Below are 16,561 nucleotides of genomic sequence, written 5' to 3'. Positions count from 1 at the left end.
TTAGAATGGCAATTGATTGATTGACTAAACTAATCCCAGCTCATGAACGTCTGCACAGAATTTCATGGTGACATGTCCGATACTGAACTGTTGAAACATTCCACTAAAATCAACTGCTGGTGGGGCTCGAGGAAAAGTCATCACATCACCAGACCATAGGGAACCGTGGATGTCCGTACAACAATTCATGACAATACATCCCATAGTTGTTGAGATATTTCAGTCTGGACCAAAGCAATTGACGACCAGCACTGCCAGCCCCACAGCCATGCAGCTAGCATTGCTTCATAGCTAGCATCTAAGACACAACAGATTGTCCATATCCCTTCAATCATGCTCAGTCTATAGGAACACAGACTGGAAGGAGTGAAGGGGTACAGAAAAAAAACTGACGCAAGATGTCTAACTGGAGATCAGGCTTGGTAAATAATAGCACCTTGAAATCCCAGAGGAGTAGAGCAGGGAGGCTGTTAGCTGTTTTTGTCTTTGCCGTCACGCTAATCTCACTCTAACAGCTGTGCTTCACTGTAGCTTCACTATGTTATGCAACATGTTTAAAGGTCCCCTGATATATATGCTCTCAACGAAACACAGCCCAGACATTAAATGTGCAGTCTCTTGTCACAGTGTGATAAGACTGGTTGTTCTTTATTGATAAACAACGGATAAACAAACATTTCTATTAAAGAAATCACACGAAACAATACAACACACACTGAAGAGGACCTGCTTTGTCTTGTAAAACAACGCAACCCACTGCGAAATTCCTGCAAGAGAATAAAACAAGCCACCGTGACATCAAACCATTGTCAGTGTGCTCTGCTATAATCTTTATTACAGTGATTAAAAAGTATCCTGTGAGATAATTGTGCTGCAGCTGCATGAGAGTGTGTTTCACAGCTACTGAGAACTGTTCATTGAAGGACACCTCCTCCGCCACCCACTTACAGACACACTCACTCCTTATAATCCATCTACTGGCACCACAATTACTCCAGGGAAAGAGTCACGGCATGTATGAAGTGGAAAATGTACAAGAGGAGGATTAATGCAGCTATGTTTTAACCAGCAGAGAACCAAAACAATCCCACTGACATTAGAGTGTGACAAGCCACAACATTTTCCCTGCGAGAGTTAAGCGGCCTTGACTGGACAGTAGTAGTCATCGGGCTTAATCCAGATTATTCCAGATGACGAGCCCATAGCTCCCTCCCTCCGTCTGTCCTGTCCTGTCTGGGCTATTTTAAGCACACATACTCATGCAGGACACGGTTGTTGCTGCAGGGAGAATGAGTGCATGTGTGTTCTGTGATAAGAACACAAAAGTCTTGATTTCAACAGACTTATTTGATGGTTTGTACGACTGGGAAAGGGCTTCTCTTTCTCAGCACACACGCTGATTTCACGTACCCCGCGCATTCTCTTGCACACATCACATTCTCCTCACAGTTCATGTTTGTCCCTAAGAGTTTGACAGCTGTACTTACATCTGCAAAAATCAGGCAGTATGAGGTGTCAGCATCACGCACAACACCTCTGTCAACCTCTCTGTTCTTGTGTTGTCCAATTTAACAAATGTTATTCATGACATCTAACTGCTAAGCACCTATTAAGACATATAGACACGTGGCAATTTAAAAGCCTCAGTGATCCTGTCTCTTTAAGGCCCCTCCTCCTAAATACCCAGTCTCCTCTGATTGGTCGGCTCACACATGTCTGACACAGCCTATCAATTTATTCTTATGAACCAAACTAACCGCTAGGAATAACTTAAACAAATATGTGTCATGGTGATGTAGATTGTTGTCACAAAGTCACACTTAAAGGTGAGACTATGGACGAGGCATCAACCAAAAATGAGCTATTTTGGTTGATTTGTTCAGTTGTTTGGATTAATCTTCTAGGAAACATCATCTGTTTGCTGAGTATTTGTCTTGTCGGTGTCTTATGTGATAGTCAACTGTATATACAGTATAATGTTATTCAACAGGAGAAAGAGAAGGGAGAGAGAGACGACAAAGGGTTTGGGGAAGTGAATATGGAAATGAGAAAGTTTGGTCTCATACCTCATTATTATTTCTTCTTAAAAATTATTTTGCAGTCCTAGAATATATAATATATCATGTGGGCCCAGTTTATCAATGGTAACATTTGCTTGTCAAATCGATCTAATCCTCAGTGTTATTGAAAGGCCTGTGCGGAATCCATTGTCATGAAATGATCATGTGGAAAAAATGGTACTCTTACAACTGTTGCTAAAACAGCTCTTTATCACTGAAACAAAATCGAGAACATCTTTGAGAAGAATGGTGTTCTGTGTATTTCTTCAGTAAAGGGAGACTTTTTGAATCTCTCGCAAGGGTCAATACTGTGACCTGACACATTACTTTAAAGTGTATCCCATCTGTATAAATATGTGAGAAAGACCATGTGATGTTGTTAAACAGACAACAGATGCTTGTGGATTTGGTGATGTAAATAAAATTGGGGATGGCCTGAAACAACCTCTAATCACAGCTGTTGACAAATAACACAAACATTCTTTGACAGAGCGAGGAGTTATATAATCCTAAAAACTCTATCTATCTATCTATCTATCTATCTATCTATCTATCTATCTATCTACCTACCTACCTACCTACCTACCTATCTAATCAACTGTTGTTCTGTAGGCCATCAGGGACAGCGGTTCAAGATGTGATAAGGCTCTACATTAAACAGTACCAATACAGTTACTACTGCTACAGAGGTAAAACTGTGTCCTGATATCAAAGTGGGCCAACAGTCGTCAGGACAGAACACAGAGTATTTAGGTTTATTGTGTCATAAATCCTCCCTCTGATCGATCCGTTGAGCAGGGTTCAAGGAGAGTTGCGTAACAGCGTGTGACATCATCGTCTTTGAACATATGACGTGTGTGGTCCATGTAGGTACAGCACAGCATAGTTGTTTGGAGTGCCATAACCTGTCATTTCTCTCAAGGTTTTATTTACACCATCCCAGAAAGGTTTGGTTTGTACCAGCCACAGAGCTTTCGACATGGTTGTCGGGTGGTTAGCTGTCGAAGTGTTCTGAGGAACCTGGTTAGAGTCATCCAGCCTGTGTACATTTTCAATATTTAGCCCTGGTTTTCGTTTGTGTTTCATGCAAAATGTTACTCTGTTTTCCCCAATGCTTGGCAAGAAGTAGAGACAACATGAGATCTAATCCTTGGCTGTAGCCAGCCACCGTTAGCTGATTGGCTCACGGCTCAGTTAACCGTAGAAGCCAGTTGAGTCTAGAGTTTGCTGGAAGCAAGACCTCGGGTCACAGGGGGAGTCAGCATGTGTGATGGGGACCCCACTCAACTCAATTTTGCAGCCTAACATGAGAGTGAATACAGCTGGACACCGAATCGGAGTTACAGCCTCCAAGAATGCCAAAGTAGTAGTATGACGAGACAGGGTTGATGAGACGGGCTGTGGCTAACTGGTTAGCATGCTAACTTAACCAGACATCTCTGCGACGCAACATCAACACCGTTTCTTCACACTCTGTTGATAATGTCAGTGCTTTTTTAAAATGTATTAACAAAAATGTTGGCCATATCTTTAGACACATCGCCCCTTTAATTATGCCCTATCTATTTGTATTTGGACCAGTCTTCAGCTCTCTCAGGAAAGGTATCCAAGGAACTATTGGTCTCTCAGACTGTTTTAACCTCTCTGTCTCGCGAGCTTAAACACTTCAAACTCCTACCTACATCCCTGCACAAAACACTTTTCAGATGGCACAAACTCGTGCCTCCTTCTGCCTTTTTATGTTCCAGTCTGGGTTATTTTAAGCTCACACACACACACTTCTCTGTTGTTGCCGCAGGGAGGGTGAGGGAGCGTGTGCTTTCACATCCTATCTCGCTGGGTGGTTTCACTGAGCAGCGGCTTCGCTTTGGCAGCACGAGACGGTGTCTGCAACAGAATGCCTTTTAAAGCCATCGAACTGAGAAGTGCAGGTAGCTGTGAGATAAGAAATTCTGTAACCTTTGAACCGTGACGACCGTCATACTATGAGCTCAGACACCACCATGTATGCAATGCAGGCAAACACAAACACCTGTGTGTGTGTGTACCTCCACGTACGAGCTGTGATTTCAAGCGTTATTACCTGAGTAAGATTTAACTTGAGATGTATCGACTCTTACGTGAATTTCCCGTGTGCTATTGGGGTCAATCTGGCTTTATTAGTTCTGTTAGTAAATTGCAAAAGCCACTACGTTTCCTGAATGTAATGCTGTGCAAAATCAAGTGAGCCTCATAATCCAGAGAAAAGAGAGAATCTGCACAGTTATTCCAGGTGTCATTTATTCAGGTTATATCCTTATTTGTGAATGAGCAATCAGGCCGAGGCACCCCTGCATTTCGTGGTGGAGAACTGCTAAAAATACTGATGCTGTTGCCATAGTGATGTATCACTGTTAAAGAAAAAGTCACTTTAGTCACCAAGGCAACTGCCTGTGACCCACACCAGCACAACTTCATGCACAAAACACAGACACATAACAGACTCACAGGCCCTGATCCAAAAAAATGCAGAAGAAAAGAGCAAATCGAGTGATGAAATGTCTCAATCAGCTTTTATCAATCAAATGTATTCATGAGGATTCATCATTAAAACCATATGAACAAGCTTGATGTCTACAACACGGAGGAGCAAAACATAATCATCAAATCTGTTTTCTTTTTAGCAGGCAGCAGATTGGCAGTGGATGTTTGCTTATTTCTAGAGCTGAAAAACAGGAAATCATAATCCCTCTAATCTCATGCCTCGTGCTGTCATCTCTCCTAAACTGCCCGAGACTCCCTTCAGTTGCCTTTGATGGTGTTCACTGCAGCAAACCTCTGAACCTCCCGGACAGGCTGACGGAAAAGAGATGAAGCTTCATATTGTGTAAAAAAAAAAAAAAAAAGGTGTTAAAAGTACCCGAAAGTCGTACTAGAGTAAAAGTAGAGATAACTGTTAAAATGTTACTTTGGTAAAAGTGAAAGTCACCCATACAAATAGTAGTTGAGTAAAAATCTTGACGTTTCTGATATTAACTGAAGCATTTAAAGTAATGTTCTTGCAATAAATGAAACAAAAGCACAAGTACAAGTAAATAAATAAATGAACTGTGTGCTTAGTGTTGACTTGGCGTTAATCGATAGATAGAATAGAATAGCATAAATAGATGTGCTGCTTTGGCTCTGATGCAGCACGCACTCTGCAAAAAAAACTTGTGACTAAAGTTATCACACAAATGTAGAGGAGTAAAAAACTAAATGTACTTTCAATCGATGCAAAAGAATGTCTTGTTGTTGAGAAACCCTTGCAGCCATTAGTGGATCTGATAATCCACTCAAGCTGAAAAACAAGAGCTCCTGCCACGTTCAGGTGTTTGGTCATGGATTTATGACACTTATGTGCATGAGTAGTCTTGTAACAGAATATTGCACATAAAGCATGGGTATGTAGGTCATCTAAATAACTCTGAGTCAGCCTGTTGGAGCTGGTAAGGAGTGAACTGTGATGTGAAGATGATATGACTGTGAGCCCCATGAAGCCCCTGCAGTTTGTTTATCGGGCGTCACCAGTGTGTCCTGTATGTTGTGCATACTCAGAAATACCAGAAAGACTAGAAAACCCCGAAGCACTTTTTTCACACCGCACTATGTAAACCCAATTATTGTGCGTTATTTGCCAGCCTTAGCCACTTCTGAGAGTAACTTTCCCTTCTCCGCCTTCAGTATCTGCGTCACACCAATTGTTCAGGGTTTAAAGCTTGTATCGGCAACGTGAGCTCACCTTTGGAAAACCTCTCGTCTGTCGCTAACAATCAAACCCTTCAAGTGAAACAGGAAGAATTGGGGCGCTGAAAGATAAGACAGCATTCTAAGCATACTTTCCACTCAGTGTTTCCGGGAGAGTATTTTTCGCATCTGGCAACCATGATTCTGCTGCATACAAAGATGCTAGTTTGATTGGTGCATGAGGGTGCATACGGTATGTTGAGGTCATCTTAGGTCGCTGCTCTGGGAGCTGTTTGCTGGCTAACACCTTATAATGCTTCCTGCTTGGCATTACAGCTCTAATGGGAAGTTTTTTTCTTCTCTTGTTTGAAGTGTATAATCCGAGCCCCGGTGCAGATCAGTCACCGATGTCGCCGCTGAATGGCAATCGGGCCAAGAACCTGCACTAAACTGCTTAGTAATGGACTCAGCAACAATGATGACGCATGCACACGAAAGTCTGTTCCCCTGGAAGAGTTTCCTGTTGATCAGTTTGTCTAAATTACGAAATTTACACACAGGAGAAGTAAACAGCACCATGCCATGATGTTTTGGCTCAAATTGAAAAGCTTTGTGTGCTTGAAGCGTTTAAACTGCATTTAAATATATTGAAAAGTTATAAGTTATAAAGTTTAAAGGTTTCACTTTTAATGCAAAGTTTCTAAACCATGTTGAGTCAATGTGTTTACAATAAATAACTTAATAATTCATAATTAAAGGTTAATTTTTTAAAAATTGTTGTAGGCTTAAAAGTGATTCTTACATTCTCTAATTGTACAAATATGTAGCCTACACACTGAGGAATATCTATTCTAGCAAGTTATGATTATGTCAATAAATGAGCTGATATTGTTCTGTCTTATGATCAGGCCCGGGGATTGATTGCTGTACGTGGCAGTGGGAAAAATAAGAAGAGGACAACCTGACACTGAAATCGACTTCAGTCGAAATGAAGATAGCCTGTGTGTTTTTGTTTTACTTTTCCTTTTGCAATTTTTAAGATTTCAAAATTCACACTCATATTAACAGAGTAACCGTGATCTGCTGATTACTGTAGCTGGCATTGGCTAGTTAGCTCAGTTAGCTGTACAGCAAGAAGTCATATAAGGGGAAGCACTGGGTAAGTGTTGGTTTTGTTTCCTATTGGGCAACTGCCTCTTGAGGTACAAACTGGCTGGGAGCTAGCTGATTAGCATGCTAACTTCAATGCATATCTCTACAACACATTACGTAAACATATTTCTTCAGAGGATCATATTTATTCTTAATTGTAGGGTAGTTCTATCATTGTATAAATGCACCAAAACATTGTGGCATTCAAGCATCTAATGGGCTTAAATTGCCCACTGTAGAGAAGCTGCATGGGAAATAACAATGAATGTTGTGACCTTCTTTAAAAAGGTGCATTTTGTAGTTTTGGGAATCAATTTTAATTGTTCATTTAATTGTTAAATCCTTCAGAAGCCATTTCACCGCAGAGAAAAACTCATTCTCTAATCGAATCTTTTTCCTCTCTGTTGTGAGCGTTCCCCTGCCAGGTCAATCTATCATTACACTGATCAAATGATGACTCCATCTTGACCGGAACAAGAACTGAATTAATCTCATTTAACTGAACTCAAATGAAATACTTCAGCAGTCAACTTCAGACATCTGGAAACTGTTTTTTTATTTATCTGATTGAGTTTGATAGTAAAAGTCACTATTGTCTCCATAAATTTGGAGTTCACGTAAAACATCCAAGAAGAGAAGTGGAGCGGGTTTTCCTCCAAAGACACCATCATGACTTTATGTACTGAATTCTTTCTTTGCTTTCTCTTGGAGATACATCACTCAATACAATAGAACATTGTCTGTGGCTGTGGTAAGGTGAGATAAAACAACAGTACTTTCTGTAATATCGCACACAAAAGATGACTCATGTTCTCCTTTTGTTACAGTCACACTGACAGGTCTGGTGTCAGCATCCTGCTCAAATTTCATTTCCTTTTTCACTACTTCCTGTCCAATTAATGCATATATTCACAGACACTTCACACCATAAATGAACGCAGGGTAGACGGCAGCTTTTACCACAAATGAATGCCTTTATTTTTCAAGACACTGTTAACACACAGGTACACAAGAGAGGTATCGGCTCTTGCAATAATAAAATAAATCAAAGTCGGTATCAGAACAGAACATTTAGAGAGTGGTAATATGGAATGTAGCTTTTTCCATTTTTTTTTAAACATTTCCAAACAATTCTTGCAAATAAATAGTCTCTATATAGTCTTTTTAGCTAGTGTTTTTAATCAATATATTCTCTTTGTTTAGTCAGAGTTTCAGGAATGAAGAGGAGAAAATCAGACAAAAACGAAGACAGTGACAAAACAAGGATATTATCCCCATATAGCAAAAAGTCTTTCATAGGCAAAAAGGTATAGGGGAGAAAAAAGGCAAATCCCTTCTTCTAGACCTAAATAATCTTGTTCTTCCACCAAAGAAGTGTAAATCCAAGTGCCTGGTGGACTCACTAACCATTTTTGTTGCAAGCGTCTTCAGAGACACCAGTAAAAACACTAAATGTCCTTCTCAGAGGCTTACGTTGTCAGTTGCTACAAGGCTGTTGACCTAGCCTGCCAAGGTCAGCTTGTACAGTCAACTTCCCCACTAGAAATGTGCTGTGCTGTTGGGGACTGGCAGTCCAAACTTCATCTGGGGGAAAAAAAACTTAGCTCATATCACAGGTAAAGCACCACGTCAGGCTCCTACAGCTACACTTGAGCTTCAATGATCGCTGCCTTGCTCATTCTCTCTAAGAGAGGACTTTAACAATAAAGAAACTAGTCTGTACCGGTGAAGGAGAGGGGGGGATCCTAGTGGTTTTTGAGAGACCGCCACTGCGTAAAACATCTCTCCTACCACTTATTACAAAGAAAAGGAGCAGTCTCAGAAAGAGAAAAGTGCAACAAGGGCCCAGGCAGCCCTGTCCTCTGGCAGGTAAGGGAGAGCGCAGGAACGACCACACAGACTCTCCCCCTGACCCCGAGGTGTCTGAGGTTCCCTCCAAGCAGAAGAGGCTCAGACCCCCATGTCAGCAGAAGGACGATGCACCATAGCAGGGTTTCAGCTCATTGAGCTCTTCCCATGCTTAAAATGTATGACCACGTTGGCTCCGCAGCAGCCTCAGTCCGAACTATGATCCTCTAGCTGGGAGATGATGGTGATCAGGTTCTGCAGGCCGAAGATGAACCCACTGTCCAGGCCTTCGTGAACCACACTGTCTTCTCCAAAGTGCCGACAGGTCGTGTGAGCAAAGTCAATCATGCGCACGTCCACCTCGGGGCTGCTGGCCTCTCCTGTGCTGTGAGAGGAGCGACTGCTGCCACTGTTGCTGCTCCCTCCAGCTACACCAGTGCTGCCACTGGCTGAAGAGGAGCGAGGGAAACCAAAGGCGCCTTCTTCTTCTTCTTCCTCCTCCTCCTCATCGTCCTCATCCTCTTCATCAGATGGCTCATCCTCATCACCTTCCTCCCCACCACGGTGTCTGGGTCTACTGGGAGTCCTGGGAGGGTCTCCGTCGTAGATGATGAGCAGGGAGCTGGAGTAGAAGCGGTAGGACTCACAGGCCTCCAAGGCAGCTTGCATTTCCCGGAGTCGCCGCAGCACCGGGGACAGCAGCTCTTGACGCAGACGGCGCCCGTCGTGGAAGAACTCGTAGAGGGCCTCCTTGAAGCCTGCGAGGGTCAGTTTACGACCGTGGTACTTATTCATGAACATCAGCTGGCCTGAGTCTGACTGGTATACCTGCAGGTCACAAAGAGAGATGAGCTTTACATAAAAACACCACGGCAGAGTATTGTGTTACATCGCGATGATTATCTGCTGATTATGTTCACGACTGTCATTTAATCATTTTGACAAAGAATGTCCAAAAATAAAAAATAAAAAATGCTTTGTTACTCCAATCAACAGTATTCAACCCAAATACTCTTCATTAACTAAATCACAAATGACAAAGAAAAGTAGAAAAACCCGTCATTCAAGAATCCGGTACCATCAAATATTCCAAATTTTTGTTTAAACCCTCATTGATTCAGTCAATCGCTAGTAAGTAAATTAGTTGGCAGTTTCTTTTCTTTCGGCTGACTAATCATTTAATTGACCTACTATCACAGCTCTAAAGTCTAACGTACCTGCATGCCACAAAGCCGCACTCCAATAGATGCAGATGTGCTCTGTTGACACTTGCGAATCTGATGGGCTTTCTTCTCCTCTGATGCGTCATCCCCATGTTGGCGAGTTCCCATCTTCAAGTCTAAAACACAGGGTCTTGTGTAGCGCCATGTCAAGTTTTCCAAAAGGATAAATTCTGTGAAAATGGGTCAAGGATCACACAGCAACAGAAGACATGTAAACTGACACGCGGCGTGTTTTTTTCTATATAATAACATTCAAGAACTGTCCCTCCTCACTGCAGCAGTTCATTCATGAAAGGATACTGTATTGGTTACGGTGCTTTGCATTCTCCTTCATCCTCTGCAGATGCTGCTGGTGACATTTAAGACTCCAGGGGTTGTGTTTGATCTGTGGCACAACATTGCCCTTCTCCAGGCTGAGGTAGAGAACCTCCGCCTGCTTCTGCTGCTGCATCTCGTCACGATTATAACTGCAAAGGTCACAACAAGAGAATAAAGGTCAGCTAACGTGCTACAGAACATGTTCATGAGATGTCTTGTTGTTTACAAAAGAGCACCCTTACCTCATGATCTTATCTTCTTTACGGCTGTGTCGAGCTCGGTCTTTGCCGTAGTTGTCATTGTCCAGGAGCAACGTGGACTGCTTCTTGTTGCTCCACTTCAGCATCTTGGTCTTGGGCTCACAGTCTGATGAGGGATCTTTGTTCTCCAGGTCTCCCGATTCACTGTGGAGGGGGTAGGCGATGAGGCACAGGTTCCCTTCCTCATCCTCTTCGAAACTGACCGACACTACACCTGAGAGCGGGTGAGAGGGGGCAACAGAGAGTAGTTATGAGTACATGGGTCACTTATCCAATAACGTCAAACACATATCCATAAAAGATAGTGACGCATTCATACAGCCATCTGCACTAACATACATTACATTACCATGCTATACGGAGGTTGAAGATGGAATATGAAAGCAGTACATTTTTAGAAACAACATATTTCACAGCAAAAAACAATGCTGATTTGACTCATTGTTAAGAAAACGAGAGACACAAAACACCATGCAAGACCAAAAATGTGTAAAAACCAAGCAAGACATTTATTGAACAACTGATAAACATCCTCATGAAACACAAACAATGACTCATAATCCAGAGCTTCAACCTGTCAGCAATGACATGAGGAAATGATGTACAACTGTCTTTCCATACAAAAACATACATTGAATAACAGCTCAATAAGCCACAGAGAAGGATTGCATAATCACATGACCAGTCATCAGTAAGATACTGTGATTCAATGTCAATCAGATGTGACACAGATCATAATAGAGGCCTTAAATGAAACGAGAACTGAATCAACACTTGCAGTTTTACAGTTTGTTTAGAGGCATCAACACCAGAAACACTATCTAAATGCTGACATGATCCACTAACATGCCCTCCAGTAGTAGCCCCTCCAGCCCAGCCCCCACTAAAGCTCCCTAAAAGGGCCTGTGTGTCGCATGCCTCTGTGAGGGCTGGGGGAGGTGTCGCACTGAGAATAAACACCACAGCTGCAGCAGCTGATACAGATAAACCACAGACAGGAAGGAAACTGATCGAGAGAGAAAGTCGCAGAGATATGGACGCAGCATCCGCGTCTGTACATTCAGCATCCAACAACACTAGTGATAATAGTACATATTTTGGAAAACACCCACTGAATAACAGAGATTGTGAAAGGCAATGTACTCTGTAGAACAACATGATCAAATACAGCCGATGCTCAAAATGCTTTTCCAGAGTCTTTGCATCTTAAATGACGGGCCTGAGGACCCAGCATCCACGTTTCTTCCGCAGCCAGGCTGATGTCATGTGCACTGACATCACCATCCTGCAGGAAGGCCCGGCCTCTCACGTCTGTCCTTATGGGCAGCGCCGTCCACTCTCGACTGCACTGTCATCACACCACCTCAGTGAGTGTGGGAACCTGTGAGTCACTCAGACTTAATTCACAAGGAGGGCTCATAAACTTGTGCATCGATTGAGATTTACAGCCTGATGAGCCTAACTTGACCATCGTATACTAGCAACGTTGGCGGAGTTGCTGATTGTTATCGATATCTATTGTTTTATTAGGTTCAGGGTTCTGGCAGTCCAATCCTTTTTAGTACATCTACTACACTGGGGTCATATCCTTCAGATTATTTTGTACAAGCAGTGCCTGCAACCATTAGATATTTTGGCCGCTGTGTTTTGAGGAATGCAAAAGACAGACAAGCGTCACTGTTGATGTCACTGCTCTCGAAGGCCCCAGAGGCACTCTACTATCTTATCTTCAAATCCCACTCCCCTTGAGGGTCTTTTTATAGTCCCATGCTGCGTTACTGTGAAGTCAGATACCACGCGTGCGTCTTACTTCTGTCATTTGACCGCCTAAAGACGTCTGTGTCGGTGTGTTCCAGGCTCTAATACATCTGTGGATGAAATCGTGAGAGGCTGTGGACCTGGACGCCACCAGGAAACATGATATTGAAATAAAAATCATGTGTGTCAGTGAAAATGTGTATCTGTGTCCATGTTTCTGTAATGCACCTGGAACCAGACCTGGAACTCTCCTCAACTGAACTTGTGAATTACTCCCCTTGCGATCTGTCCCATTTATTTTTGATCTATGTGGAACTCTATCTCATCTTGAAATCGAAGCCATCTTGAATGACAGACACGGCACTTGAAAGGCCTCAGTCCACTCATCCTCCTGGCAGGTAGTCAGACCATCAGCTCGGATGCTGCCTGAACCCTGGCGTGCCTGCCAAATGCTCCAATGCGAGAGGCACTGTACACAAGTGACATTATGAGGCCACTGAAGACAGTCATGTATCTATCTATAGATGTGAAAATACATTTTGTTTTGTGTTGTTGTGTACATCATGTAGTCTGAGCCCTTGCATCCACACTGTACCCAATGCAAAATAACATCTCCATGATCTGCACATATGTATTAAAGATCAGCCAATGAAGCATTGTACAGTATATGACAAGATGTTTGCACGAACATAAAGTATAAGAAGCAGAGGATTGTAGCTAGGTACCAAAACATCACCACACATGCGCTGTTATGACAAACATCTGGACACATCCTCCAGGTCTTACCTTTATACTGAGGGGTGAATTTCCTCACTTCAGGGGGGAGGCTCTTGTAGAACTGGTGCTCCCGGGGAATGAGGGGCTTGCAGATTGTTTGTTCCCCAAATCGTAGCACACAGGAGTGGCCTCCCACCTGGTGCACGAATGGCTCAAGCATCACCCCTTTTCCGGGATAAGGAGTCCCGTCCGCCTGCATCAGGGCTTCCAGAGCGGGACTCATCCTCACTCCGCATCGGATAACTGAGCTGGGGGGACCCACGTCGGTCGGGAGGCAAGAAGCACGACCGCTCGTCTGGCTCCCTATCCTAAAACTCTTGTGCTCGCACGGGGGCGCTACTGGTCTCCTGCTCGAGAGCAGCCGTGAAAAACAAAGGGCTGGACAGGAAGGACAGAGCCAGCGCCGACGAAATCCCTTATTTCCTCGATTTTCCTTATCGGAGGACAAATTATTAAACTCCTCCGTTGGTCAGGATAATCTCCGTGTTTGTATGTGTAATAAGAAATGACATATGCAGCCTTAAAGCTGCCACAACGTCCTCATGTAAGGTCAGTTTCCGCCGTCCTCGACGTCTGGCTGTTTCCGAAACTGACGACGAAGCTGATCCACCAGCTAGAAAAACAGCACGAGCAGGAAACAAGTCCCGCCTCTCGCCACGAGCAGCCAATCACAGAGCCGGAGCTGTCGCTGGGAGGAGACAAGGCACCTAGGAGAGGATCAAGCAGATCAAGCAAACAAAGAGGAAGGAGAGAAAACAGGGGGGGAGGGGAGAGCAGGAAAAATACTAGACACAAAAACACAACATTGACGGCATTTCTTGCAAGTTTCTTCCTTCCTGTTCTCCTACAGACAGGCTTTCGGGTGGATTTTAAGTTTCATCGTGTTATTGAGACATTAAATATCATTTTCAGCAGACTGAAATAAAAAAAAATAAAGGCAGGAAGGTGTTTGGGGTTGCACATAAGCTGTTTCTTTTCAACTCATGTTTTCAAATGGGATCTAAACTGAAAGGATGTGTTTTGGATTGACGGCTAAGAGAGCTAACTCAAGGACATTACATTAAATCTGGACAGTGTCCATTCATTCCTATGAAAGCTGTTCAGTGGTGTATTGAAGCCAAGAAAGCTCGACTTCTTGGGTATAAAAATACCTGGATCTTCCTTGTTGTGCGGCCCAGAAAGCGTGCTAGACTGGGAATAATATGATGTAATTGTATGGCTCTTCTGGACATTCCAAATTCTAGTGGACAGATAACTCCAGTTATAACCGTGAAACAAGTCATTACGCGGGGTTGTGATGCTCAAAAAAATTAATCCAACATTGTACAGATGCCTCCTTCACAATTATATGGATGCTTGTGGAAAAAAGTATTATTTGGCATCATGTGAAGATGTAATTAAAGGGTTGCTCATCCTGAGCTAACTAGCTACACAAAGCTGTGGTTAGCAGTTACTCTGGTTACTCTCTCACATCATTGGCCCAAAACTGGATGGGAGAGATCCAAGTCCCTTGTTTATGAATTGGAAGGAAACTACATCATCTAACGACTCGGATGAAGAAGGCCAGATCAACAGAGATGCAATTGTACAAGGCCAAAACAACTCTGCCAATCAAACTGGATTTAATTACAGAACATTGAACAATAAGATTGAGGTTTGATTTGGATATGAACATGAACTCTCCTCACAGGTTGTGCACTCATTAGGCTATGGTAACTGACACGACCTGATGCTTTGTTTACACCAAAAACAGGGCTGCACTAAATCTTAACAAAATTCATACTACAAAGAGTGACTGCCTCTGTTATGGGGACGAAGCATTTTTGCCCCGCACGGAATTTTTGTGTTGCAGCTGTCACCGTGAAAAATGTTTACTTTCACTGACAATTGCATGTCATTGCCAACAATGTTGATTTGCACTGTGGCAACGGTTGAGCCAGATTTTCTGCTGACCAGACAGCACTAAAAAAAAAAAATGTCACTTAAAAAATGAGATAAAAAAAATAATGAATAGAAGGTATTTTTGTTTGTAATAATAATAAGTGAAAAGAATCTACCAATGAAACAAGTGAAAATTGTCCAAAAACAAGTCCCATTTATCTTGCTACAATGCTACTTTCTTTAGGTGATGGTGATTGTGCCAAGATGTTTGGCTATGATGTTATTGGTGGTTGTGAAGACTAAAAAAGGATCAAATGTATTAATGTGAATATACTTCATTTTTATTACCTGCTTTAAGACTGATTGTGCTAAATTATGTAACACACAAACAAAGAAGAGCTGGTTTAACAGTTATCTCATCATCATCCTTCCAACATCACATCTTATATTGAAGAACAACATCCTTTTACAACACAGCACACATGCCAGAGGCAGATATCCGAATTCCTAGGCGCTGATATAAATAGAGCCCTGATAGCAATCATTTTTGGCATCCATTATTGAATTTTGTTTAAAGGGAGAACATCGCAACACAATATGTTAGCTACATTACTGGAACATTTGTCTATAAAGCCCTTGGCGTACTTTTTCCAGAGACAAACTTCTTTACTTTGGGCTGTCACATATCAAAAAATACTGCATGAATAGTAAGGACTTAAACTGCAAGTTAAAATTGCAAGTTAGCTAGATTAGTTCACTTTGGCTCACTGTAAAGTAAAAGGTCATTGCTCACCCAACAATCTTCAGATGTAGAGACCAAACTGGAAATGTCTGTGTGAGTGGCAGTCGACCTAATGAGTCTGACTGGTGTGCCAGGCCAGACAAAGCTGAGGTACTGTAGGCAAGCTTAGGTCACTGGACATTTACAGCCTAATCACGCACTAATCTCTGATGTTCCAGTTCTGCACTGGGATTACAAATGGGAAGAAAGGATCCAGACACAGGCAAGGAGAGGATTAAATTATCAGTACTTAAACAGGGTGCCCACTCTTCTCCTCCCACTGGTCTCACAGGTAGTGGCTCCCTGGTGGCCTCGTGTGAAATGTGGAACAAAAGAAGAGAAGAGATAGAGTGTGTATAGAGCAATGTGTGTGATTGTGTGCTAGGAGTTACACACTAGGTTTCCCAGACGTCCTGATCCCAGGATCAACAGAACAATATTGTGTTAATCATGCCAGTCCATCTTTTAGGAAAGAAAACCGTGGCTGTGTCAAATTACCGTGTGAAGGTTGTACTTGTGTGATTGCAAAGGTGTAGAGTGGGCTTTAATACTGTGGTTGGGGACACACTAGTGTGTTTCTCTGTGTGTGTGCTCTAAACTTTGCTAGATTGTGGACCCTTTAGTTTGATAAAAAGAAGCCCAGACATCTAATTCTAACATTGAAGAAACTAGATATATTTATCTATCAATCAGTTGTTGCCAAAGTAACCTGTAACTGGTGCAAACCGTCATTGCTGTTTAGCTCCATTAGCTGTGCAGCTAGCTGTAGCTGCTCAGAGAAACAGGGGAGTTTTGGTG

The 16,561-nt window shown here is 42.7% G+C and overlaps 1 protein-coding gene across 1 annotated transcript; it reads right to left on the bottom strand.

Moving 5' to 3' along the window:
• Positions 1–7,869: 7,869 nt before the first annotated feature.
• ip6k2b (inositol hexakisphosphate kinase 2b) lies at positions 7,870–13,757 on the bottom strand. The gene is made up of 5 exons (XM_030419500.1): positions 13,111–13,757; positions 10,549–10,780; positions 10,289–10,455; positions 9,983–10,158; positions 7,870–9,593 (listed from the first exon to the last, which is right to left on the bottom strand). The coding sequence occupies exons 1-5, from the start codon at positions 13,322–13,324 to the stop codon at positions 8,973–8,975; spliced, it is 1,410 nt and encodes a 469-aa protein (XP_030275360.1). The 5' UTR covers positions 13,325–13,757; the 3' UTR covers positions 7,870–8,972.
• Between the last annotated feature and the right edge of the window lie 2,804 nt (positions 13,758–16,561).

Source organism: Sparus aurata, chromosome 6 (genome assembly GCF_900880675.1).
Source record: "Sparus aurata chromosome 6, fSpaAur1.1, whole genome shotgun sequence".
Taxonomy (NCBI): Eukaryota; Metazoa; Chordata; class Actinopteri; order Spariformes; family Sparidae; genus Sparus; species Sparus aurata.
The sequence above is the reverse complement of the archived record's forward strand: the minus strand, read 5'-3'. Positions and strand labels throughout refer to the sequence as shown.

Bases quoted from the DNA above. Each gene is read 5' to 3' on its own strand.
- ip6k2b (XM_030419500.1), bottom strand. From the start codon at position 13,324: ATGAGTCCCGCTCTGGAAGCCCTGATGCAGGCGGACGGGACTCCTTAT. The intron at 10,456-10,548 runs GTAAGGGTGCTC...TGACCTTTGCAG, and splicing joins AAAGAAGATAAGATCATGAG to TTATAATCGTGACGAGATGC. The intron at 10,159-10,288 runs GTATCCTTTCAT...CCATTTTCACAG, and splicing joins AAAGCACCGTAACCAATACA to AATTTATCCTTTTGGAAAAC.